Here is a 27,622-nt window from a genome sequence, read left to right on the forward strand (position 1 = left end):
GCCGTTGATAAAAAGCCTTTAAACAGTCATGTTTTTTAATCATTTGGCAGTGAAATCAGCTTTCCCATAATCTCTTGTTTGTTAAAACAAAATCCAAACCGATTTAAATTATTTTATTGATCTTAGAAATGGATGAACGTAAAAAAAAAAAAAAACTATATACACAACTTCTCGTGGATGGTCGAGGGTTGCATTAAAAAATTATCTGAAATAAAAAGGACATCCAAATCAACTTTTCTGAAAATAACTGTCAACAAACAGGCTTCCATTTAAATCAATTTATGGTAAAAAAACAAATTAAAATAACAAAAAGCTCTTACATAAATGTGTTGAATGTTATTACCATGCAATGTTACTGTAAAGTACAGCCTTTGTACTGCAAATAGATTTAGAATATTACTTTGGAGTGAAAACCTGTAAAATGCTCAACGTAGGATAACATATGTGAACATTCCCACGTAAATAGCAGGGTTTAGTTCTGAATAAAACATAGCAGCTGTTTTAGAGTTATTACTTTACACCACCTTCTAAACATGAGTAAAATCGTCTCAGCACATCACTTCAGGAGGCAGATTACAAGACATATATTAAAATCTATATTGGCATATTTAAGATGTCTTTTATCCTGCTGGTTGACACTTCTATCATAAATATAAACAGTGCCAGTACACAACTGAGTAGAAAATATCTCCAGAAACCAGCTGGCAGGCAGTGGTGATGCCCTAAATGTTCCCTCTGACGGAGACAGAGTTCAGGAGTGAAAGGACTGTAGGCTGCCACAAAACCGTCGTTTGAAACTGAAAAGGAGGAGACACTGTAATACTTTTGGCTCATCTTTGAATGTAACACTAAAATGAAATGTTGGAGCAATCTTGGGGTTTGTTGAGCCAAGTCTTTGAGTAGTGGGGAGGGGTAGGCCCAGAGTTTCATTCTCAGCAGGACCAGAGCTCGGGGTGCCGACTGCCTCACGCCATGGAGTCCTCGTCTGTTACGCTGGGGTTCGGTGAATTGGAAGCCTCTTTGAAGAATTCATCGTCTTTTAGCATGCTCTGGATAAGGGGACATTACAGAGAATACAATATTTAGCTTGTAAAACAATGGTATCAGTGAGTACAATGTGCCATTGGTCCTGGGCCATGAGGAAATTCTTACCGTCAGGTTTTGAATACCCTCAGAGAAAGCTCCGATCTGTCTCACAGTTCCCTCGGAGTCCTCCATCTGTGAAACAAGAAGCCGCCAAACTCAATAAACCGAGACCTCAAAACTTCTACGTAGTAAATATCTTATTTAAATTGATAACATCCCAAACATTATATGAATTGTATAAAAGACAACCCCTGTAAATCTGAGCATGAATAATAATTAGGGATGAAAGTATTACAGCATTTCCTATAGTTTGTATCAAGTTAGTTTAATATTTAAGCAGGTTCAAACTGATCACCTAGTTGAATGCCTTATTTCTCTGAGGTCTGAAATACTTACCCATGCAAGTTGTACATAACACATTTATCAACAAGGGAGGCAGAAGATCAATAAAGGAAGTGGCTTAAGAAGTTTTGACCGGGCCATTTGTTTGAATGTTGGGATTTTTGGGAAATTAGGCATTAGCTTTATGAAACTTGAATAAAGTGTTGACAGCTGTGATTATGATAGCCGATCACTACATTATTAAGGGAATACGATCATCAGTAAACAGACAGAAGAACAAGCTCACCTGTTCTAGTCTGTCCAGGTCGTCCTCGTAGATTTGGAGCTCATAGCCTTTCTGAAAGCTTCGTCCCTTTGGCATCTCCACATCCATCGGACACACGTACTCCTCGTTCTCTTCGTGCTTTTTCTTCCTCAGACTGCCAAAGTTACCAAATGACATTTTCCTTGGCTGGTATGAACAAAGAGAGCAAAGAGAAAGAAATACACTTCATCAGTTTCACATGGCTACATTTAGATATCCAAACAGGAATGTGCATATCCCTCAGGGCTACCTTACAAAGCAAATCTTAAAACGTTCAATAACTAAATGCTAATACTGTTTTTGTGACTATACAATTTTAGTGAAATGTAAACACATTTTTAAAGGTCTAATAATTTACATTTATTAAGAGCAGGGGTCGGCAACCCCTGGCACGCGTGCCAGCATTGGCACGCGGCACCGTAACCAGTGGCACACTAGGAATAAGTGGAATAAGTGTGCAAAATATTTAAATTGTATTTTCGGATCCTGAACGAGACCGCCGCCAGAGCGCGTCGCCCCGTTACCTGAAGGAAGCCATGCACGCAACGCAGCCCCGCTCTCTTTATCTCCAGGTGACTTTCTGCCGCTTTCCTCCGTGGTGCAGTGCTGATCGTTTCACCACGGAGGAAAGCACTTCACTAATTGCAGTACCCATAAGGAGCTGTACAAATGCCGCAGTTTTTGCGTGGCTGTGTATTTAGTTGAAAGCCCAGTGGCGATCTGCTCATCTCTCATCGAAATAATATGCTACAAATGGGCAGACTGGCCATCTCTGTGTTGAACTTTCCTGTCGGCTCCCAGACCGTAGTCGAGGAGGGCAGAAGAAACAAGCTTCAGGTTCAATAACCCACTTTAGCTTAAATGACTGGAGAGAGGCGAGCTCTTCTTGGGAGGCTGTTGCATTTATTTAGCTGTTCTTCTGTTTCACAAAATACATCACAGACCTCTGTTTTTCTGCTTCTTCGTTTCACTTCCAGAAACATACACACGTTCCCTCACTGTCGCTCTACCATTCACACACACACATGCACAAGCCACACCCCTCTCTCTCTCTCTCTTAAAGGGACGCTAAATCCCAGATCAAATGCACGCTGAAGGCTCTTTGAGCATGTTTTCTCTCACTGATTGTGCTGTTATGTTAAATGTTTGTTGTTTGTGTTTTCATGTATTGTGTCTGGATACTTTGTCGGTTGATGTTGGACATGGAGCTGCTGTGACGCAAGTCAAATTTCAGACTTGATCTGACCAATAAAGTATTATCGTATCGTATTATCGTATCGTTATCGTACTAATGGTAACCCTTGTAATAAACCAAGTAATAGAAGTTCTTTCAGTAATATTTCTATCCATCTATTCAATGTCTGTCCATCAGAAGTCTTGCTTTACCTTGACCTTAGTGGTGGCAGTCAGCAGAGTGTAGTCTGGGTTTTCAAGACACTCCTGTTTGAGCTGCTGGGCCTCGGAGCCGATGAGCAGGTTGAAATGTGTGGCGAGGTGGCGGCGCAGCAGCGTCTTGTTGGGGGGGATGTTCAGCAGCAGAGCCATGGTCTCCACGTTAAAGCGCGGCTCCAGGACCTGAGGGGGAGCACATGTGTTAGAGGAGGTCTGAATACTTTCAGGTTTCCCAGAAAAAGTGACTGCCAGAGTGTCTCACCATCAGGCCTCCGTGCACTCCGCTGCCTCTCAGGTTGGGAGCGTATTCAGCCAGGTCCGCAGAGCGCAGCCACTCCATCACCCTGTGGTTGGTCCACTGGGAAATCTCTGCAGGAGAAATATTGTTCTGTGGGCACAAAGCACAGAAAGAGGATGAAAAAAAGAAATGTTCACGTGTAGATGTGCATTATAAAATGAGTGTGGGTTATTTCAAACAGCAGAAAAGGTTGCTAAATTCTCAGGTGATTGTATCCACCTCGTCAGATGGCCTTCGCCGCAAGCAGTTTGGCTCGTAGTTGTTGAGTCGGAGGACCTGGATGGCTCTCTTGATGCTGAGGTGATGCAGGACACTCCCCACTTTCAGAGAAAGCAAGTCATCCTGAGGAGCAAAGTTAGACACCAATGACTTCTTGTGAAATGGTAAAGATGGTTGAAGAAATGCATTAAAACACAACAGACTTCTGCAATAACAATAAGCATTCCCAGGCAAAGAAGCCTCAAATTGAACTGATAAGGTCACTGTGGTGTGACTTCAGGTCTGTCTCAAATATGGAGGGTAAGACCAGGTCCACTTGAGTGGAGCTCATCAGAGTCTGTATGCAATAATCCTAATGTGAGATGGCACTGGAGTCGTCAGACCTCTTTCCCCGCGGCGTCTGTGGAGGTAGCGTGTGTCTCTCTAACACTCACCACTGTCATGTAGTGCAGCATGCGACCGTCCACCCTCCCCTCGTCAAACTGGGTCTTATACTGAGGCAGACCGATGTCATCCAGCCATCCTGAGAAAGAGCAAAGTGTCAGAAGGAGAATGTCAAGTTGACGGTCAAATGTAATTAAAAGTAACGGGTGAAGAAGAAAAAGTAACAAAGCAGAAGGGCGTTTAAAACAGGGAGCTGGCAGCTAGTACTCACTGGTCACCCAGTTGTAGTCCAGCTTTCCTTTATTATTCTCCTCCTCCGAGCCGAGGGCTTGCAGAGCCAGCTGCAGCTTCTTTTTGTGCAGCGGGTGTTTGATGCCCAGCTCCTATAATCGACATGAAGCCAAGTATTACACAGAGATCCCCGAGGTACTACGTGATGCAGAAGGTTCAATAACAAAAATACTTTGTCTGCCTGCCTGCTTGGCTGGACTTATTGAATTGTTCTGCAGCAGCTCACCCTCTCCAGGTCGTGCTGTGAGGCCTGCAGCAGCGTCTGTCCAGAGGAGATCCACACTCGAGCCATGTTCACATAGAGACCGAGGCCCTGATCCTGCAGCCAGTTGCACACCTGATCCTTCGACCAGCGCGCAAAGGGAGCATCAACCTCACTAAGGAGAAGAAAGAGAAAAGTCATATTTGCATGACATCACATGACACATGACATTTGCATTGGAAGTATATATGTAATGTTTTAAAATATTATTCTTTTAAAATATTGTATTCTATTCTATAATGAATCAACTGCCATGTAACGCAATTTCCCCCCTGGATTAATGAAGTATTTTGATTGGTTCTGAAGGTTAGTTGTAGTCCCAACAAACACTGCTTCCTGAAAAATCCTCACATGATCTCCGAGTTGTGTTGTACACCAGAGATTCTCATTATTCAGACCGAATGCACACACTTACTTGGGTTTCTGGAGGTCCCGAGACCATCCCAGCCTGGGTCCCGCTGTGGCTCGCACTCCGCCTCTCTTAAAGTCTCCCTCTGGTAGGTTGTCATCCAGGTTAAATGTGGTAGACTGACTCCTTTTTAGCCTTAAAGAAAATATGGTATTGAATATACAGTATATCAAAACATCCTTTCGATTATATAGAATATGCTGATAGTGATAAACCATATTTGCACATTATAAATATTTCTAGCTGAATCTGAAAGTGTAAACGTTTCCTTTATTCTAAATGCATTAGAAGTACTAGAAATAAATAGTAACTAATTTACAATTTTTTAGAGCTAGAAAGGATCATGCAATTTTCTACTTACTTCCCAAAGAGTTTCTTTATTCCTTTGGCTTTTTTCCTGCCCTCAGGGGTCGCGGAGAGTGTGTTGGTGCTGTCGCTGTTAGCCGACCTCTGTGGCAGCCCGGCCAGGTCCAGATGGTCGGTGCCCGGTCGCTCCGTTTCAGCTGTACAAATAAATGCCCACAGAAAATAATCAGCATCATGAGCGTTATGGTGGGAGGCGTGCTCAGAGCGGCAGAAAAGAAGCTGCTGCACAGGGCCAGGGAAGAGACCCAGAAAACACTCAGACACATGATGTCTCCCAGACAGAAGGAGGGGTCATGGCAGTGGGGAGAAATACCCTCTCTAGTAAGCATGCATTAGACACTGCTGATTCCTGTGTAAGACCGGAAGAAACAGCCTTGTTTTATTAGATAAAAAAGGAGGCTCACTAGTAGTTTTAGATTTTTAGCGGGAGGCTTTCAAGATCCAAATAAATCATTTGATTGGATTATCTGGATCTTGAAGTAGAGTTGTGTTTGGGGAAGGGTTTGACAGAAACAAATCCATGCAAGGACACAGGCAAATGAACAACAGACTGTCTGTATGCTGGACATTTGTGCAACAATGGGTTGGGACAGGGGTGTGCCTGTTGAAGCGCTGAAACGTGATATGATAAAAAGGTGTCAGCTGAACGGATGAAGTTAGAAAAGACAAAGGTGTTCAACAATAGGAGATATTTTGAAGTTTCCTTTTTTTCTTCAGACCCTACAATGACCTGGGGTCTATACTGTACCTAGCATAGGGGCACTTGCGCTTCGGCTGCGGTCTTCATGTGTAACAAAACACACACAAGACCCCACAGGGTCCAACAGAGAAAGAACAACACAAAGGGCAGACATTATGAATGAAATAAGACCAGGAGTGGAGAGGTGGGGCAAACGCAGACATACATGTGTACAGGAGACACAATAAAAGCACAAACACAGACCGAAGGAAATCCAACGCAGAAACCAACTTCCATAATTAAAACGGGGACCACAGTTTGTGTGGGCTGCAAATTATGGTCCTGGTCCATAGAGTATATTTCATGGGTGTGGCTTGGGAAAACACAAAAATCGTCCATGGTGAAAAAAAACCTCCAAGAAAATCTCCCTTTCTAGTCGGGCTGCAACTAAAACTATTTTCATTGATCTGTAAATTGATTTGTTTTTTTATTTGTTTGGTCTATGAAATATCAGAAAATATGTTGATAACAACTCAAGATAAAGTCTTTGAATGGTCTTGTTTTGACCACAACTGCAAAGATATTATTCAGTTTACTGTCAGAGAGGGGGTAAAGAAACCTGAACATGTTTGCATTAAATTAGCATCAAATCATTAACTTTTATTTCTAAAGAAATACTGCAAACAATTATTAAAATAGTTGGTGAAGAGTTAAATAGTTCACATCCATTTAACTCATCATGTGGTTTGCTCTCACCGAGGTTAGGAGTACTGCCTGTCTTCTTGCCCCCGCGGATCTTGAAGAAGCCCTTTCCAAAGGATGAGCGAGCCTTTCTGGAGCCGAAGCTCTCGTCCTCTGTGGAGGTCGGCAGGGTCGCAGAGGAACCCACAGGAGGCTTCCCACTCATCTTACTGATCCCTTCATTAGCATTCTGAGAGGACAAAAACAATACTCCTATATCACTTTTCATTCGGGTTGGGAACCGAAACTCGGTTCCAGATGAGAACCGATAAGAAAATGCCGGGTACCCATACAAAATACACAATTTCGGTTCTGCTTAACGGTTCCTAAACGCGGTAGACCCTGTATTCCACCGGGTCCGTCTGCGTCGATGACCCGGTGGAATACAGGGTAAGGGCGGACTGGCCATCTGTGTGTTCCGGAGAATCACAGAATGGCAGGTTGTCAGCAGGCCGTTGAAGGGACAAAGACAAGGCACAGTGTAATGCCTGTTAATAGCTTGCCACAGGCATAGCTCAGTTAAAATAAAGCACAGCTATTGTGCAATACATTTGTATTGCATGTATATTTTTTATTTGTAAAAATGTCAGTTAAAGCTTAAAAGATTAAATATATTTTTGTCATCTAAACTTTTGACCTCTTTCTTTTACAATTTTGGAATCGAAACGGGGAATCGATAAGAACCGGAATCGGAATCGATACATTTCAAAACACACCCATCCCTACTTTTCACACATACTATGCTAATCTTGCAGACTAATATTTGCCTGAAGAATAAAATATTGTTACTTTCACTGTAAAGAAACAGAGTTAAGGATGTAGACACTGCACAGAAGCTGTAAATTAACATTTGTTTCTAAATACTTCGATTATTTTTTTGGTCCATACAGTGGTCAAAAGGTCTTGTTTTGTCAGGCCAAAACCCAAAGACATTAAGTTCAATGTTATATAAAACAAATTAGATAATCTCCACCTTTGAGAGGCTGAAAAAATGAAATTCAATTTTTGCTTGAAATATAACTTTAATAATTTATAGATTCTAAAAAATAGTTAGTGAATATTCTGTTGATCAACTTATCAGTCAAGATATGCTCTAGACAGCACAGAAAATGTGGGATACTGCGAAGGCTATAAAGTCTATGGAGCATGTTTAATGCATGCATACAAACAGTATGAGCCAAATAGAGGGAGTGATTTTCAACAAAGAGACATCTTGGTGTAGCAGAATGAGACGTTTTCTGAGACGTTATGATATGCCGTGATGTCTTTGGTAAGGTTGACTGAACAAGACTCTTTTAAATCGAACAGGTTTCCCGGTTCTAAATGTGTAAAGTTTACCTTTTCATTATTGCTCCTTTCCATCTGATCCTGGCTGCCCTTCTTGATGGGATCCTGGTAGCTGAAACAGACAGAGAGGAGATAGTGAGCTTGTCTCCTGAGCAGCGTGGAGGTCATGAGAAGCAGCAGCAGGAAGTGAACTGCTGTTACACACATTCTTCTTCTGCAAGTTAAAGAACGCAGCCGAAATAAATCCTTACAGTGTATACCAGTAGGACTTCAGGAAAGGCTACTCAGCAGCACTCTTTACATATTGAAGTGAAAGTGGTATACAAACATTACATAAAGCATTTTCGTCACACCAGTAATTTTTCTCAGATGTATGTAATAGATGTTCATGAAAAGTGAAATACCTGTTGAATCATATTAAATAAAGTTTCATGTTGAACTAAAAGAAAATCTGTAATTTTCCAAACAGCTGTATGTTTTCAGGTATTTGAGATAAAAGGTGATGATGGTGCCAGGAGACTATAAAAGAGCCAGGAGACATGACATGTTGAAGTCATTGTTAGTGCATTTAATTTTAAACGTGGCAGAACACAACGTTTCCTGCTTAACTTTAAAACCCGAAACATAATTGAAACCCTGAAATGCCAAGGATCTTTTTTTTATTTTCAATATCCCTTAAAAATGTTGACATTTAAAGACTGGAGTGCCACAAATGATCAGCTGCTGATAACTTAACAAGATCTACTTTATCTACTATACACAAACCTAAACAAGCCAAACTCCATGTTGAAATGGACTTGGAGTAAATCACTGCATTTGAACGGAGATACAGTCTTCTTCATATTTCACCTTTCAGCATCTGTTGGTGCCGACTCTGACACACGTTCTGGATCTGAAGGGCTGGGAGAGGGTGAAGGCTCTTCAGTCTGACCATTAAGCATCTCCAACTAAGCACACATCAGAGCAAGGAAATACATTTTTTTAAATATCCAAGTTTGCACCGTCGGAAAATATTAAGTTGCATATTCTCCCGCGGCAGTCTAAATCTGCACACAGGCTTTAAAACTGACAGGAGAGGTTATTCAATTAATTGGATGTCAGACCCTTCAACACTCATTACACAAGTGTGAAATGTGCGTGAGCTATAGCTATATAAAAAAGACTACAGCAAGACTCATTAGGAATACATTAAATGGATAAAACAAACTACAGTGATTTTAGGTTTCTTAAATGTCTTAGTCTACATTTTTGAATCCAACATTGCTTGTGATATTATGTTTTAATGCAACTCCTTTGCAATAATATTTCTATTGGAACGCGTTTCATGCTCACATTATGCAACACAAACCTCATCTGGGCTCCTCCTCTTCAGTTCAACATCCAATACATCATACTTCTCCGACTCAGCAGACATCGGGATGCTTAGGAAGAACTCGTTGAATCCATCACCATCACCCTCAAAATACTCGTTATCTTTGCCTTTCTCTGCAGAGGACGATAAATGAGATGAATATTTATAAATCAGCTGTTTCATCTAGCAATAAACAAACCACTTAAGACAAAACGTTTTTCTGAGTAGACAAACTTCATCTATTGTTTCTAGGGAGATCTTTAAAGACCTCAAATTCAATTTACATAACATGAGATTCGAAGAGAGTTGTATGATTGAGTGTATGAGCAAAAAGCAGGTTCAGGGCAACATTTATCTCAGACATTAGATCATGTTTTATTTACTCCAACAGAAGAGTCATCTCACCTTTCTTCCCTTGCACTGACATCACCATTTCTTGAACTTTCTTATACCGCAGCAGCGACTGCTTTAGTTCATCAATCTTACGATCCTGCAAAGAGGAGAGACAATCAAACGGTTCAACTCAACGCAGGGCTCCTATGTATTTTCCATTTAAAGAAGAATACAACACAACGTTTGCATCTAACTTTCTTTTCCCCATTGGTAACCCTTAGCTTAGCAGGTTTTATTTCGGGGTCGTCACAACAGCTCTCTGTAAACTTGCCTTTACCCAGTGTGAACATTCACTCCTACGCTGAAAGTGGACGATGTTCTACTGTCCAACATCTTGTACTTGGGGCTGAGCCGTTTAGCAGGCTTTGACGTAAAGGCGTACAGACAGCTCTGTGTAGGAGTGTGTGTTTGGTCCATAGACTGTATATATAAAGGTTTGGTCACATGCCGAACTTATTGCCTTGCTTTTGAAACAATTTAAAGAAAAAAAAAAAAAGAAAAATCAAGTTTCTTGGTTTGGCAAAGAGTGGTAATAAACATTGTAGCTCCTCTGGCTGACTGCTCTAAATGCCACGAAAACCTCTCTGCTTCTATTATTTATTTATTTTTTAAATACTGAATTTTATATTTCAGAAGACAAAGAATGATGACATTTCATTTGAAACAAATAGTTTTCCATTGTTTTTTTTCATACGTCAGTGAGGGGGGTGTTTTAGAAAGAGAGATAAAAAACAACTTGATTTGATACCTTCTCTTCATTCGCTGCCATCAATGACTCGACTGCCTTTTTCATTCTCTGCACTTCCACATCTAGTGAGGAAAGGAAATGATTACAGACAAAGAACTGTAGCAGTGACTGTGTGTAGCTTGAGGAGGATACGAAGGGTAAACTGCAGGATTGAACACATTAAGACATAACATGCTGCAACATTACTGAACGTCATTCCAGGAACATCACAGCCACTTTCTTGGTCTTTTAAATGTTCAGATTTATTGACCATCTTGTGTGAGCAGGGTTCTTTCACTTGGGTAGAACAGTTTCAATTTCCAGAACAAACACTCTGTGATCAGTCTTCCCTCAACTCTAGCAATCCTGGGGATACTAATTACTATTCAAGCCTCACCCACAAGGGTCTTTTAGGGTGTGTTCAGAGTCACTGCAGGAGGACCACAAAATCATTGTTTGATAATGGTATAAGTTTGTTTAACTCAAATTTGAATATGTGTGAAAATACACATAAACAGAAGCATGCATCAAACATATAAGCAGAGGTCAAATTGTTGATAGCCTAAAGACGGTACCGTTACCCATGAATCCTCCAGCAATCACATGAGCTAGCTAACCTATGGTAAAACATCTGAGAGGCACCTTTCCTAATGGCAAACTATTGGCTAAATGTTATTGTAATGTAGGTCGTCCTTAAAAGGCCCCATGTCATGCTTTTCCGGTTGTTACCCGTCCCCTTGTGTGTTATGAAGGTTTTATGCATGTAAACGGTCTGCAGAGTCACAAACCCTCAAAGTACACCCTGTAGGGAGTAAAACTCTAACACAGTCTATGCTGCCCCAAAACACCTCGTTGGAGATTTCTCATTTTCCATTGTTTACTTCCTGGGTACTCTGACGTGGGGATACCCAGAAGCCACACCCTCTGCCAGCATTTCACGAAACAAAGCTTCCCAAACCTTTCAGCGATTCATGCCAGATATGTACAGCGTAGGGCACTGAAGAACGATGCTGTTCCTACTTTGTTTGGACCAGCGGGACTTTGGGTACACAACCTGCATCTATTCATTGTTGTTTGTGTATTTATGATGTTTAAAACAAACAAGGTATCCACCACGACTGTTTAAATGGGTAAATGTTTTTCGGACTACGTTGGGATCACGGAGAAATGCTCTCCGTAGACCCATGCTCACAGCGTTTATAAACCTTTTTCTTACTCAATATCAAGCCACACTTATTGTTTTTACTTCAGCTGTGAGTGTTTGTGTGTGCTCAGGATGAGTTTCGATTGTTCTCGCTGTATCGCCAACCCGGAAGCCTGTCTGCTCCTCGCAGCAACGAGCCTCTCAACATCCCGACCAATCAGAGAACACTGGGCTCACAGGGAGGGGGGCAGCAGGAGCTCCAACAAGCCGTTTAGGACAGAGAGTGAATACACTTTACAGAGATGCTGTATGAGAAACCAATGTGATTTTGGAAAATTGCACAGTATAAATCTATTTTAGTAGACCTCAACAATGGAATTATGATCAGTAGAAATGGCCATGACATGGGACCTTTAATGTAAAGGCGAAACTAAATTCTATACACATGCAGTTAAAAATGGGTCTGTTCTTTGTTTATGTATTAGTTAAGGGGTCCTTGGCCTGTAAAACATTCAAGACCTCTGATTGAGACTAGAGAAGTGAACTGTCATGTTAATAAACTCTATACACTTGAAATTGTTCTACATAAGTGAAAGTTCACTGATGGGGAAGGCACAGATATGTAGACAGACAGAGATAATGTGACACAACACTGAACATCACAACTTCACAGGTTAGCAGAGCACACACTGGCTGTTGGTGTGAGCGGGGACGGGGGGGGACGGGGACGGAGGGTTTAGAGGACGGGGACGAGGAGATTATTGTTGGACGACATGAGGCGGGAGGATGAGTGAGCAGCCTGAATGGTTATGACAAACACAATTCATTCCTCATTCCTGTTTTAAACACAAAGCAGACATTCCTTGTTGCCGGTCCAGGACGGACACGAACACACAGCTTTGGGTGACCTCAGTGCTCGGATCAAAGTCATAATGTTGACAATAGTTGAGCAGATTGGTGCTCCATGGTTTGGGAATTAGCACTCCACTGGGTTATAATGGACAAGCTGAGTTTGGGTGGCTCATGCTCGTTCATGCAAACAGGGGTTGAGATGGGTGCAAGAATAAAGTACAATAATAAACACAAGCATAAGCCCCTTACGTTTTTCTTTCAGCCTCTTTCTAAGAGTTTCATCTGGATGAGAGACTAAACAGGACAAAGAATGATGAAACAAAATCGGATTTGTTGCAGATCTTAATAAGCTAAACCTACTGCTTTGCTAATTATACACAGATATTAAAAGGTCCCCTATTATACTGTTTTTCATCAATATATTATAGGACTCAGATATAAACAATACATGTCTCAAACAGATCATTGTAGCATCCCATAATCCCCTCTGTTTCAGCCCTGTTTCAAAAGTGCTGATTCTGTGTCTGTTACTTTAGATGAAAATAAGGAGCTACTCCCCTCGCCCCTCTGAGAGACATTTGGTTAAAAATAACACAATGGTGCTCCAGGAGGAGATTCAGGTGATAAGGTGGGGGGGGGGGGTTACCTTGGTTGGTGATTGGCTAATGGTTACACAAGCCAAAACATCGTTATGACATCATAAAGTGGCCAAAATCTGATCCGCTCATTTTCAGACAGGTTTTTATATAAATGGATCAGGACAAAAGCAGAGAGAATCTTTTTTTTTCCTGAAACTTTCAGAATCTCTTTCCACAGAGGGGACACATTTTTATATACAAAAGACATGAAAAGTGGATTTTGCATAAAAGGTGACCTTTAAGACTTAATCATATGACAAAGTTGAACATGAGTTTAAACATCACGCATCCTCAGCGAGGCTTGTGATTCTGTCCCACCTCTCTCTGTGGGGTCGGAGCTGCTCGAGGCGATGGCTTTGAAACCTGTCTCGTCCTGTAGTCGCCTCATTTCTCCGTCTCTGCCCTCCAGCTGCCTCCTCAGTATGGCTAGCTCCTCCTGTCCAACAGAGGACAACAGTGAGGGCCATTCCTTCACACAGACACAGCCTCCCCCACCCCCAACTCCACACTACAAACAAACCACAACACAGAGGATCACAGACGCTGACGTGGCACACCTGCTCTTGTGTGAGGTGAGTAAGACGGCTGGAGTAATAACACAAACAGGAGGGGACACTGGAGATTTTAAAAACAAAAATAATGTTTAAGTGAGCACAACAGGAATCAAGCATAGGGACAGACACATTCAACTGTAAATAGGGTTTAAGATCGACACAAAACAAGGAAAGAAATTGGTAACAAAATGCAAAGAAAGATTACAAAAAAAAGACACAGGAAGACAGAACTCTTGGAAAATCCAAATTGAAGCATACCTGTGGTTTCAAAAAATGGGAATGTTTGCTTTAAGTGGTGTCTTGTAGACACAGGGCTATAACAAGTTTTCAGACTACATTTGACTTTTACATTCTACTGTGCTGCGTGGTTTAGTAAATAAAGTGACTTCACTGTTTGCAAAAAGTGATGCAATTTGGCCTAAAATGGTACTGCTGCAAACCAAATGTTGTGATTTTGTCCCTCAAAAATAAAAAACAGAAGAGCCAAAGGGAGAGGTCAAAAACCATAATCATACAGCAAGCAAAACAGCCATCCTGAGAGAAGCAAACCTTCATGGCCTGGACTTTGTGCTCCTTCCTCTGTTTCTCATACTGCATCTGGCCCATTTTGATTTTCAGGCTAGAAAGCTTGGCCATTAGCAACTAGCATCAGAGAGACAAACCACGGAAGAGAGAGAAAATAGAGATGCAAGATGTGAAAGATGAAAAGAAGGTCAAGAAGATGGAATGACGAAGAAGAAGAAAAGATATTTACAAAGCACAATCAAAAAAAAGACTGCCGACCATCAGAGTGAAAGCTTAAAGAGCAGTTTTACGCTTTGTGGGCAAAAGCCTGTTTAAACAATCAGTCATCGAACACCCTCACATCTTCAACAGGGATGTTATCCTCGAGTCAAACAGCCACCGGTTAAAATTTCAGATTTGAACAAAAAAACAGAGTTGTTTGCTACGAAAAGCATAGAATAAGATGAAAGTCACAAAGAGTACAAACACTGTGGCTGTGCAAACCTCCTTATGACAACTCACCTTGGTGGATTTGAGTTTCTTTTCATACTGCAGTTTTTCACCCTCCAGGTCTGTCATTCTATACCGCAGTTCATTAATCTCAAGAATCAAATCCTGAAAGAATAAAACATTCATATCATTGTAGAAATAATGGAAATCAGATTCCTAAAATACTAAGTAATACTTTTACAATATGAATATTATTATGGCAACTCTAAAATTCCGTTCAAAGTTCAACTAAATATTCAAAAGCAGCTCAAGATAAGTTTGACTGTGTTTCTGGGAGAATGTAAATGCTTCAAAGCAGCAGCAGGGATAATGAAAGAGGAAGCGGCTTTTAGAAGAGGAGTGATTAATGTGCGGCGAGGCAGACAGACACTTTTTGTTCCAGTAGGGTGGAAGGGACAGCCGCTGCTACAACAATAACATGACGTGTTTGAAAGCTTTCCAAGTTGGCATGGTTTCCCTCTGGGGGCAGACATCTCTAGTAAACAGATGATTGACATTTTTATGGTTTTACATATTTCGTATTTAAGGTAGAAAAAAAAAAAAAAGGTAATCTACTCCCACAGGGGATTTTTTTACTTAAACTCACAACAAATAGAGCAGGCATATTTTGGTTAGTTTATTTATTTATTTATGGTTAGTTCATTTTTATGCTGGTGCAGAATTTTTTTCTTACTCAACACACAGCTACTTTGAGGCTGACAGTAAAATGAGGATTCCCTCTCCCACACAGGTGTCAGACAACATGAATGAGGGTCTGCCTGGAGTGTGTGTGTATGTGTATGTGTATGTGTATGTGTATGTGTGTGTGTGTGTGTGTGTGTGTGTGTGTGTGTGTGTGTGTGTATATTGAGGTGAGAGAAAGGACAGGCAGAAATAAAGCTAAATCCTGTCCTGAAGAGCAGCTCACACACCTCGCTGTCTCTAAATCTGTCATCAAAGTCCAGTCTGTCCTTGTCCATGGAGTTCAGCTTCAGCTTCAGGTTGGACACTTCAGAGATCAGCTCCAGCTTCTGGTTCTCCAGAGTACTTCTGCAGTGAAGCTCCTACAGAGACAAATTATCATGGTTAAACAATGTTGGCAATGCAAGTAATGTTGGCAGTATGGGCATTTTAATGTTTTTGTAAGTATTAAATATAATAATAGAGGTTATTTGTGCTAAAGCTAGACATGGAACCCAGGCTGCCTCATCTCGGTCGTTAAAAACAATAAAAAACAGAAGCCTCTAAACAGCGCAACACTTGATTAGATACAGCAGCACACTGGAAAACAAGCATTTATCACACAGCGGATGTTTGTTGACAGAAGGACATTAACTCTGATTGTAAAGTTAAAAGCCACACTCTATTCAACACATGTGGAGCATGCATAATGTGTTTTAATGGGTGGCTACTGATCCTCTGTGCAAACAGTTGGTCATGATTGTTAGAGAATAATTCTCCTTTACTCCTAAGATATTTAACCTTTTTGCCTGTTGACGTTTATGACCAACCCTGAGTCTGTTATCTCTCTTAAGGAATGGGAGGCCTCCCCTACATGTTGATATTCCCAGTTTATCACCGGGCAACTCTCGGTCACAAATGGTTTATGATTGTGGGAACGCTGGAGTCAGACAATTGATTCAGGGTCTCCAGATGTTGGGGCTATCTCCAGTGTTCCCAGATGTTTACGTTATCTCCCCCAATATGTTGATTAACTCTCTGTGAGCTAGTTAAACGGTCTATTGAGAGAGAGAGGCTCTTCAGAATTGATGTGGCAACTCTCTGGTGCAGTCAGAACTAGGGATGCACCGAATATTCGGCCGCCGAAAATTATCGGCCGAAAATAGTTAAAAAGGCCCTCTCGGGTTCTAGCACCGAAAAAATATCACCGAATGTCAGGGAACAGGGTTACGTTGGTAAACTAACGTGTTGTTGTGATGACGTAATCAAAACGCGGCGACAAGCACGGCGCGCGACCATGCTCGCGGCTGGCTCACAGCCAACATGTCTGGCGCTTGGAGATATTTAAAAATATCAGAGAAAGAGGCGTAGATTGCGATTTGTAAAACGTGTTCAGCTGACATTTCTCGAGGGGGTGTAACTGCAAAGACTTTCACCACTTCGGGATTACTCCACCACTTGAAATCAAAACACCCGGACAAATATACGGAGCAAGATCAAATCACAAGCACTGACAGCGAGAGACTGTTCAGCGCTGCCTCTCATGTGCTTGATGAGAAAAGGAACAGACTTATGGCTGATAAATCAGAGAAGCTACTGTTCATTAAAAAGAACCTCCCACTTTTCCTTAATAAGTAGACAAGGCTGGCTTATCATAAGCTTATCTATTTCTACATGTCTACTCTATACCCACTTTCCTGAACAATTTTCATTGTGGGTATAATTCACCATCTCAGGTTATCATTAGGGGGAAATGACAGCAGCACAGTGTTCAATATATTGTACTTTCGGTATCTAAATGATACAATGTTGTTTACATTGCTCATGAGGACAGACCACCTTATTTGCAGATTCTTGAAATTGTAATTTAATTTGTAATTGATTGTGGATTTTGTATCCAGTTTTCACTTTATGTATCTTTATACGATGTTTACTACTTTGCTTATGAAATTGAATTGTAATTGAATTTGTAAATAGTTACATTCATGTGGATTTATCCAGTTTGCACATTTGTATGCATGCACTTATAGGTGCATTTGTTGTTGTTGAAGGCCTGGCTGTCAGTCTTTACTTACACTATTTTGTTGTAGGCCTACTGGCCTAGATGTTTATGCAGTTTTAAAGTACCTTGGCTTTGTTCTGAATGCACTTTGTTGTAGTTATCCTACAGAGAAAAGAAAATGCACTTGACTTGGAATTAATAATGGTAAAAAATGTATACATTATATATATATATATATATATATATTTCTATTAATCATTTTCGGCCTTTCGGCATTCGGTTTTTGGCCAACTGTTTCCTATTTTCGGTATCGGTTTCGGCCAAGAATTTCCCATTCGGTGCACCCCTAGTCAGAACCTTTGACTGCATGTGACTTGTGATGTGAATCCTCCGGCCGATACTTGTAATAAACCATCAGTGTTTGACATCAAAGCTCCAACTCTCCTCGTGTCTCTCTGAGTCCTGACTCTCCATTGCTACAGAAGTTTCCCTTACAATGATCTATACCAGAGGTTCCCAAACTTTTCAGCACACAAAATAACTGTGCCAGAGACTGGCAGGGGGTGCTAGTGAATTGTCAACGGGGGGGAACCTCGTTGGGGGGAAATTCTACAGATGGCCAGTCCGCAGGGGCGGATCTAACGAGGGGGCATGGGGTGGCAACTGCCACCCTAAAAATAGTCTTGCCACCCCAGCTGCCACCCCAGTTGGCATCTTTGTTTTGAAAGAAAAGTTGTGGCTCATCGGACATTTATGAGAGAAAATCTCTAATGTTCGAGTGCAAGTGAATGCAGCACAAGACTTGTAACCCCTCCCCCAGCCCTGGCACGAGCTTGGAAATATGATTGGCGGCGATTTCATTTGAACGGGAAGGCGCAAAACGAGAAGCATTCGGAACCAAGTAGACTGAAGGAATTAGGTATTTACGGTCTACAATGACAGAGAAGAGACTGTCAAGTTTGGCTGTACTCAGCATTGAATCAAAACGCACTAAAGCTTTGGATATTAATCCGTTTGTGAGGCGTTTTGCCGAACAAAATGGTAATCGCTGCATTCAGCTGTAATAGGCATGCCAACTTGATGCTCTGCTCACGGATGAGCATACAAAACTGTTGAGATGATGACCAGTATATGTGTGTGTATATTTTTTTACTTTGTGGGGGTCTGCCCCCAAAAAACAGTTTAATGTCCTGAGAAAGTCAAATTAGACTGTGTAAAACTACACTGCCCAGCCAAAAAAAGTAACCACTTTGATTTAACTAGGCCAGTAGGTAAGGACTTTCCACTTTGCAATAAAGTTGTGGGGCGCTGAACTGTTCTTTTGATTCTTATGCATTTTGATATATGATAGTCATTCAAATTTGAAGGAGGGTGAGCAAGCATCTTGAGGAACATTCATCATTAACTCCTCCAAAAAATATAGTTTATTTAATAATAATACTGAATATGTGAATCATAACAGTGATTGACAGCTGATAGGAATAATATGATAATATTAACAATCATATTAATTCAGACAAACATCGATGAGACTGAGTTAATTAAAGTACTTATTGCAGCAGTCTGCATACATTTGGTACCCTGCTGGTCTTTTATTTGTTATTGTTCAGTTAAACATTTTTCAATTATGTCTGCCGTCTTATATATTTCTATTTAAGGCTTTACTGATGTGCCACAACAATGTCACCTATGTTATTGAGTTAAAATATCAATATTGTGGCATTCCAAGTTAACATTGATTGATATGACTGATTAAATCAGCATATACTTCTGCCAGGGGATGCCACCCCTCAAAATCTCCTGCCACCCTATGAATATTTTTGAAAAATGTTTACGCACACGTTATTATTATTAATAATAATTATAATACAAATTATAAAAAAAAAATATTTGTAATTATCTCTTTTTATTTGTAATCATCTCGCGACCCCCCCTCGGGGGTCTCGCGACCCCCACTTTGGGAACCCCTGATCTCTACTACATATATAAACACACAAACACACACCTGTTGCAGCATCTCCTCTGTGGCATTGAGTTTCTCTCTGTGGTCTTCCAAACACAGGTCCAGGTCTCTGATCTTTTCTCCCTGAGCCTCCACCTGGTCTGTCAGCACGCTCACCTGTGTGGAACCAAGAAGTCACTCAATGCAAAAGAAAAGTAAGATTGTATTTCTACCTAACATAAATATATATGAAAAACGTGTTTTTTTATTTTATAACAGCTAGATGGTTACCTGAAGGACCAGAGACTCCTTATCAGTTTCGATTCTGGAAAGCCTCTCCTGGTAGTGGTCGCCCCCGCTCAGAGAGATGTGCCCGTTAGACTGCAGGGCGACAGAAAATATGGATTAAAAAAGAACCATGAGAGAACTGACATTTGAAAGAGCAGACAAGGGTAAGGGAGGCGGTACAGGTAAGTTAATAACTCTGCTGATCATAACAACCTTGAAGGTTTCAGCGCCTAACACTGATCTCAGATTAAACTGTCTGTGCTGCTTTACAAACAAAACCTTACATGGCTGAGAAGAAGGCTCTCATTCACACTGCAGTGCACAGAGTGACTTACAGCATTACACAAAAACTCTGGCATTTATCTGGCCTGCAGCCCATCGCTCTCCCAAACAACGCTCTGGTTCCCAAGAAGTCAGCGTGTTCCTTGCTGCACACAGGCTGGGACATTTACAACACTAGCATTTCATTTTGCATTCCCAGGGAACTCAGCAGAGGAAGACAGCCTATCTTTTGCTTAGCAAACAAGTCGCTCACCTACTTTCACACAGGACTGTTTGCCCAAGATTGTCTACAGTCATACAGTGTTAATGCAGCAGGCTGAGTGAGCACAAGCAGAAGCAAACCAGATGTGCTAAAGCATGTTTTCAGCACATTCTGTCCAACCATCACAGACAAGACCTCCTCCACGGTTACACAACTTCAAGTGATTTAGATGCTGAAAGTGTTCCTTACTCCAGTTCCAGATTTTATCCAGATAAATCTGTTATGTGACAGAACCAATAGACTGACCTGACGCCAGGCTACAGTATTCTGATGAGAAGATGTTACTGTACTTTATGATATTGATTGACACTAAAGCATAGTTTTGATCTCGACTAATGATGATGATCTGATCGGTTTAATGTTTCTAATGCTGCTTTTTTTCTTTTTTAACAGATTTCAGAGTCTTATGCAGCTTGTTTCCTCCATGAACAAATCTTACCAGGTGACCTTGGAGCCACTCCACCAGACTGTCAGCTGTGGAGTCGGGGATCTGGCAGCGTAGACTTTCCCTTTCATCGGTGTCCATCAACTCCAGGACGCTACTGAGGTCTTCCAAAAGGTGAAGCGCCCGCAGGCTTCCCATGAAGGGAGAGGTAGGAGACTGGCAGTCATACATCCCATTGGAGTAGTCCAGAGCCTTGGAGCCTGAGCAGAAGTATAAATGGCGAGGCAAACATTAGGAGGAGCTATAATTCAAAAAAAGAGACGTATGTACTAAATCTGATACTTCACTAGAAAATATATTCTCATGTACTTCCTAAAACTACTGCTCTTAACAGTACAGAGTTTTGCAAAAAAAGTAAAGATTTCTTGAAATACAAGCGACTTGACTTCTGATACTTCCCTTTTCCTATTATTAACAATGGTATGTACTGCCATCATAGGCAGACTGCTATGAAGTATAGGTCTAAAGTGAATTACATAATCATGTCATTCGGCTTCACTCTGACTTCCTCTCCTCTAAGGCCACATCCATTTGCGACACTAAAGAATGAGGTAATAAAATGAACTGGTCTATTGAGACACAATATCATTTGGTGTTTACATTGTATAACATAGCTACAAGCCACGCAGCCTAGCACTGAACAAATGCTAAAGCCTTTCAGACATCATGTGATGTCCATTTAAAATGTCAGCGCTGCTATAAACCATAACACTAGACAAAGCCTTATGAATGTTGACTCAACATGGAAGCATTATACAACAGACACTGTGCTGATTTATGCTCTTACACAGCTGTAAAAACAGGAATTACCAAGTGGCTGCTTAAATATTTATAATACTAAGTTTATACTTAATTTTATAACAACTCTTTACCTGCTATAATGCCATCCATCTGCTCCAGGGCGGCGGCCAACATGTCGCTGGCATCAGCCATCATCGTTAGTCACTGATTAACCTGGAGGAAACAATGAAGCCGTAAAAAAAAAGAGAAAAAAGCTCAGGTTTAAAATCTGTTTTCTAACAGTATAGATGTTGCACTGATGATCATAGCTGAAAATGCACATGATTCAAAAGTCATATAAAGTGCATCTAAATATTGATCGCTTATATATAAAAGCAGCTCCTAAAAATATCTACATTGGCAGTCTAACAAGTAGTAACACAAAGTAAAAACAAGCAATCTCACATTCAACAGAAAGGAATTTTTGATTAAAAACATCCGTGATTGTTATGACTATTACCCCGCAGGTAATCACAGTTTAGTCTACAAATCCTTGTGACAGCAGCTGCTGTGTGCTCAAGATGTGAATATAAACATTGTATTTTGCTGGATTTGTCCTCTTCCTACAGTCGTACTCAACTTTCTAGACAAAGAGCGCCCATGTTGGCGTTAAGCATACAGTATGATCACAGAAGGTTCCCACCCAGGAATTACACTGCAACTGCAGAACATCCTCAACAACCATATGCCAAAAAAGCGTTTGTGGGATAGGTTTGACTGCACTGACTGAGTGATATGTCAGAAAGCAAAGAGACATGATAACCAGGGCTCTGTGACAGCTAAAGGCACACAAGAGTGAAACATAAACATCATGTAAATGTGTCAGAATACGTGATGAATAATGTAATACAAAATATCAATCAGGCCATTAACCTTATTGGCCCCATCAATGTCCTGCCAAGTGGACACTGGACACACTGTTTGGAGCAGAGATACATTTTAGTGTCCAAGCCTTGGACATCTGCCCAGGCAGCACAACGGACCTATTTTCTTTGGACGTTTAATCAAAAGGCTCTGCTGTATATACAGGCATGCTTATACACGCATGCACAGGCACGTCCCTTTTTCTTTTCGTATCGGCTGCCACACATCCTGGGAGTGCCCCACAGTGGGACGTAGCACCATTTACAAACTTTATGGAAACCACCCACAGACCTAACACTGTTATTTAAGCATTCCTGAGGGCACATTTTCCAATTTGTGTAAAATAAGCTTGCACTAAAACATAGGATCTCCACAACACACGCACAGTAGGCTGAGAGGAGATGCGAGGAACCAGCATGCCATCAGTCAGCTCCAGAGTAAATGCTGAGTGGTTTCCAACAGTAGGGATCTGAAGGGGGGTCAAAATGCCTCGCAGACAGCTCGTCTCACTTATTGGACAAGCAGACGTACACCATGACATTTAAAAAACTAAACTGAACCCAGGCTCAAAGTTATTTCCAAAGGCAACCATTGTTAATGTTTTGGGAGCATTAGCAAGTTGTAGGTTAGGGAACAGTGTGCTCAAATAACTTAAAAGATGTCATTTCAATGGGTGTGTTTCAGAGGGGACCTACATATATCAGGCCTATGGAAATGGTACATTCAGCAGTAGGGATGCCCCATTTGTGTGACATTTGCACTTAATAGAAATACAGAAGACGGTTAGCACTCCATATGTTTGTGAGGACTTACGGTGTCTCACGTCACAAACAGTCATATCAGCATGCAAAGGGTTTTCTAAACTCTTTGGATAAAAACCTTAACCAAAAAAGTTGTTTATTAACCCAATTATTTTTTGTTTTGGTTTACAGTGTATTCTGAATGTCTTCATACTTGAGGTGTATCAACTGCTGGTATATTGTGTGTGTGTGTGTGTGTGTGTGTGTGTGTGTGTGTGTGTGTGTGTGTGTGTGTGTGTGTGTGTGTGTGTGTGTGTGTGTGTGTGTGTGTGTGTGTGTGTGTGTGTGTGTGTGTGTGTGTGTGTGTGTGTGTGTGTGTGTGTGTGTGTGTGTGTGTGTGTGTGTGTGTGTGTGTGTGTTGTGCACAGCTCAGGCTAAGACGGAGCTGGCCAAAATGTAAGTTGGCGTAGACTTGCTTAAATCCATATGATGGTTTTACTTTTTTCTAGACTGACGTTTCTTATTTTAAACTACAATCTGCTCTGAATCAGATTCAGGGCAGCCCAGGGCAGGAAAAAGGACTTAACAAGGAGCTTAAAGAAATCTCTACACTCCCACAACAGATGCAGTGATCCAGTCTTTAAAGACACATTTTGGATCATGACGACTCGAACTGGAATGGAGGCCTGCAGGGTATCCTCCTCAAAAAGCAGAGTCAGCTCTTCTCTCAGGGCAGAAAGGCAAATATGGGTAAGGTTAGCACTTGGCTTACAGCAAACAGACTTCAAACAGATTAGGCCAAGACCAGACCTGCTGCTCAGAGAGCTGCTGTCCACGTGTCAATCAATGCCAAACAGGTGTAAAGACTGAGCAGCACTTCCCAGAAAGCCCAGAAAGAGCTCAGCACAAAGAATGCCAAATGACAGAGGTCCACTCTGTCCTCACGTCCTGGGATGCCTCCACAGTAAGTACGTTTTGGGTAAACAAAGCAGGGTTGTCGAGCAAGCAGGCACCCTGTCTGCGCCTCACTTTTTCTAAAAAGCCTCACTGGAGCTAGAAAGGATTATATTCTTGACTAATGGATTCATTGTTTGTATATAAAATGTCAGAAAACTGAGAATGTTCACATTAAGATATTCAAGAGCACATCTTCTGCAAGGTTACATCTTCCCACAGCTTTGTGTGAAGACAAATAATGAGTATAATACTTATGACCAAAGCTTCAATGATATGTGGATTCAAAACAAATCCCAAACAATTATTTTTGATAAAAGATGTATTGTTTAAGTAAATGTTTCTGTAAACATCAGGAGTTTCCATAGGTGTTCTGTTTTATATCATATTAAAAAGGGAAAATATTTGCATTTTGCAATAACATTAAGTCACACCTTGGAAACCTTGTTTGACTATTTTCTGACATTTTAGGCCATTACTTGAGTATTTTCCCTTTTTGTTGAATTAAGAAAGCATTAACTAGGAGATATTTGCACCTGTATTTTCCCGTAAGTATATATTTCATCGGTGCACGCTTGTTTTCAAAGGAGACATCTCAAAAATCCCAACAAGCAAGCATCTCTCTCAAAAACAGAGTCTCACTGTCCGCCCTTCTATGAGCACCACTTACACCAACCATAAGACGCACAGAGGGGGCTTTGTTCGTGGTAGTGGGGTATTTTGACTGAGAGGCATGAGAAGACAAAGACGAGAAAAAAATGCAATGTTACGCTACAGTACACATGGCATTTGGAACAACACCTGCCTTCGTACTCTGTCCAGACACAAAGAGCCTCAAAGCAAAGCAAAAAGAAAGAAGAAGCATTCAAAAAGCAATCTTGCCCTTTGGTGAAAACATCCATATAATTCATGGAGACATGCGGAGAATAATGAATACAAGGGGGAGAGTGGACCGCTATAATGGCTTTTCAAACCCGTCAGCTCTGATCCCTTCAGGCAGGGAAAAACATCATAACCCATCCACACTGGACAGACACTACAGAGAGCGGACGTATTTCTGGTGAAAAAAAGAAAAAGGGAAGATCGTGTAGTCCTCAATCCAGAATGACCTATACTCTTGAGCACACAGGAAATGGAGAGCAACATAGAAGCCTCAGGGCCACTTGTCTCTAAGGGGAGAAAGTGTTTACAGCAGTCATGCAACTGCCTTTAACAGCTTATGTTTTAGTTGCACTGGTGGTAAAAAAGCCCGGGAACAGAGGAATTTACAATCCAGACATAAATCACACAGCCTTTTGCTTTACGTAACACAAAGCAATCTATGTATAGCTTTTTTTGTAGAAACCAGGTCTCACCACATAATGACACTTTCAAACCCTGAGTCATCCGTGCCATGACTAAGTCTTTACCTTTACTCCTTGTTTCCATGAGTAAAGCTTAATTCTTGTTTCCAGACCTCATCATTAAATTTCATTTCAAATCATGAAGGCTCTGTTCAGCTCTAAAAATACTGTACCATGGGCAAGCTTCATCTAAGTCTAAAAAACTACTAAAGACCTATCTTTTTACATTGGCTGTTGTTTATACTTGAGATGTGTGTGCTGTGTTCTGTTATTATGTTTGTTCCTTTCGGGACTCGACGTGGTCAGTGTTTTGTTTTTATGTTAACCTTACATTTCTGCTTCATGTTGTTATTGTATTCATGTTTCTGTGGTCTTAATCTGAACTTTTGTTCTTTCTTGTGAAGCACCTTGTGAATTATATTTCGTTAAATAAACATATTATTAAGTGTGATTTTGGCACTCACCTGTCGTGCCACACCATACAAGATGCATGTTATGAACATGATATGATCTTGTGACAGGGCTTATGTTATCCAGTACAAGTTAAAGGGTGCATGAATGTAACGGTGCAGTGAGCAGGCTGCTGTCTGCTGATTCTCCGGGTGTTTACACTCTCAGAGCTTTCCCCAGCCGCCGGCAGGGCGCTGCTCTCGTATAACCTGCAGCTATTTCCAACCCGAGTGAGCAGGCAGAACACATCATCACTAATTTTATACCACCAAACAATGCAGCTTATATGAAAGATGGTGTGGGTGCGAGGCTGATTGAGCCTTTTCTCTCTTTATAAACCATCAGTAACTTAAACTAAGTAACCAACAAGGCTTCTGTTTAATGGGCTATGCAGTATAAACACACTGAACAAAAGATGGAAATTGACCTTGATTTGAAAAAAGGGGCAACGTGATAAAATCTTCACATTTTCTTCTTGGCTGTATGCACTATGCACGCACAGGATCATAGCTGCAATTCATTCATTTTTAGCAGCAGCACACATTATTTTCATATCTCTCAGGCCTGCACTGCTTGTGCCTTCATTTCACTTATTTGTCTTTGACAATGTGCCAAAAAGCAATACAACACTGAAGTGCACACGTGGTACACATAGGGTTAGGTTGTGCAAATTAAAACAGCTGAAGGTTTACACATATTTGCTTTTTTTCAGAGCATATGACATTATCATCACTCTGTATCAGCAAAACAAGTAAAACTTGAGTTTTATAAGCCAAGTGCTCATTCTAAGTAAATTCCTTGGATTGTTTACTTTTGCTAAAGTAAAGACTGGAAGGAAGTGAAATAGAGAGTAATTTGGGTTTCCATTAACAGCTGGACAATAATTAACATCTTGAAAGAAACCCCCAGAGTTAAATAAGAAAACAACTTCTTAAACTATCCCACACTTCGGATGTTATAGAAACTGAAGTGTTAAACTAATTGGATGCTCAGGCAGAGGTATTAACTGGAGGACAATTCAACAGCTGATCAAATATCATGGCAGACAGTACACTTTACACAGTTACAGTATGGGTCAGTTCATCTTGGATAACTGGATTATAGTCGGTTCAAAAGTTTGTCAGCACCACCTCAAGGCCACATCAAAACAGATGAAGTGCAGTCTAAAGTAAAAAGAGGTGGGATCGGGCTCTGGGAGTATCTCATTAACCACAATGTCTGGCAGAGTCAGAGGCTGAGTCAGAAACCCACGTCAGAAACCTTTAACCTCCCTTTACATAGCCGGGTCCCACCAAACACCATCGTTGTGTTGGGTTTTGGTGTAAAACATTAACGTCCCTATGCAATTGTAATGTTAGGATGACCCAAAAACATTTGCTCTCGACGTTTTCTCTCCGTGCTAATGTGCAACAAGTGGAAAACTAACTAGCATAGCGTTACTAGCTGGTAAACTGTTGGGATGCTGGAAACCCCAGAAGTCCCAGAACCATTTGGAAAACAATTTCACAGCAGAAAAACAAAAAAAGTGGCCTTAACCGTTACAACATGAGTCACAGCAGTCCGTTTGCTCCGAATAAACGCCAGCAACTCATAAACCCAAGTTAGAATGCATAACAAATCACAGCCAAAACTTCAACTTACCGGAAGTCTGTTCGACAAGATTTCGGGATTTCCTTCAGTTTGTTTTCTCAACTGTTTACAAAACCTCCACAATGCTCAGTTTCTGAACTTCTCCGTGCCAACCAGTGTTACCCCCGTCTGTCCACATCGCTACGCCATGATGTCGAAGTGTCAGGGCTTGTTAGTTGTTGGAAAACTCAGGACGTCACGGCTGGAAAATCCCGCCCCGCTGCGACCGGGATTGGCCCGTTAGCAGG

General features: G+C 41.2%; 1 protein-coding gene across 6 annotated transcripts; it reads right to left on the reverse strand.

Moving 5' to 3' along the window:
• Positions 1-27,561, reverse strand: ppfibp1b (PPFIA binding protein 1b). Of its 6 annotated transcripts, XM_079680789.1 has the most exons (28): positions 27,387-27,561; positions 21,487-21,568; positions 20,609-20,814; positions 19,629-19,718; positions 19,401-19,514; positions 15,645-15,776; positions 14,746-14,838; positions 14,269-14,361; positions 13,484-13,601; positions 12,777-12,821; positions 10,553-10,614; positions 9,817-9,901; positions 9,409-9,545; positions 8,910-9,007; positions 8,112-8,172; positions 6,789-6,963; positions 6,102-6,134; positions 5,349-5,490; positions 4,994-5,122; positions 4,543-4,693; positions 4,297-4,408; positions 4,076-4,164; positions 3,642-3,764; positions 3,387-3,512; positions 3,119-3,307; positions 1,715-1,879; positions 1,153-1,218; positions 1-1,049 (listed from the first exon to the last, which is right to left on the reverse strand). In XM_079680789.1, exons 2-28 carry the CDS (start codon positions 21,548-21,550, stop codon positions 966-968), a joined length of 2,982 nt encoding a protein of 993 aa, XP_079536915.1. In that variant the 5' UTR covers positions 21,551-21,568; positions 27,387-27,561; the 3' UTR covers positions 1-965. The 6 variants fall into 6 exon arrangements, with proteins under 6 accessions (XP_079536915.1, XP_079536917.1, XP_079536916.1 ...); XM_079680791.1 differs by lacking the exon at positions 12,777-12,821 and having other exon boundaries at positions 27,387-27,560; XM_079680790.1 differs by lacking the exon at positions 6,102-6,134 and having other exon boundaries at positions 27,387-27,559.
• Between the last annotated feature and the right edge of the window lie 61 nt (positions 27,562-27,622).

This window comes from Notothenia rossii (assembly GCF_949606895.1).
Source record: "Notothenia rossii genome assembly, chromosome: 5".
Lineage (NCBI taxonomy): Eukaryota > Metazoa > Chordata > Actinopteri > Perciformes > Nototheniidae > Notothenia > Notothenia rossii.

Bases quoted from the DNA above. Each gene is read 5' to 3' on its own strand.
- ppfibp1b (XM_079680789.1), bottom strand. From the start codon at position 21,550: ATGATGGCTGATGCCAGCGACATGTTGGCCGCCGCCCTGGAGCAGATG. The intron at 19,719-20,608 runs GTAAGATTTGTT...GTCGCCCTGCAG, and splicing joins AGTGGCTCCAAGGTCACCTG to TCTAACGGGCACATCTCTCT. The intron at 5,123-5,348 runs GTAAGTAGAAAA...ATTTTCTTTAAG, and splicing joins ATAAAGAAACTCTTTGGGAA to GCTAAAAAGGAGTCAGTCTA.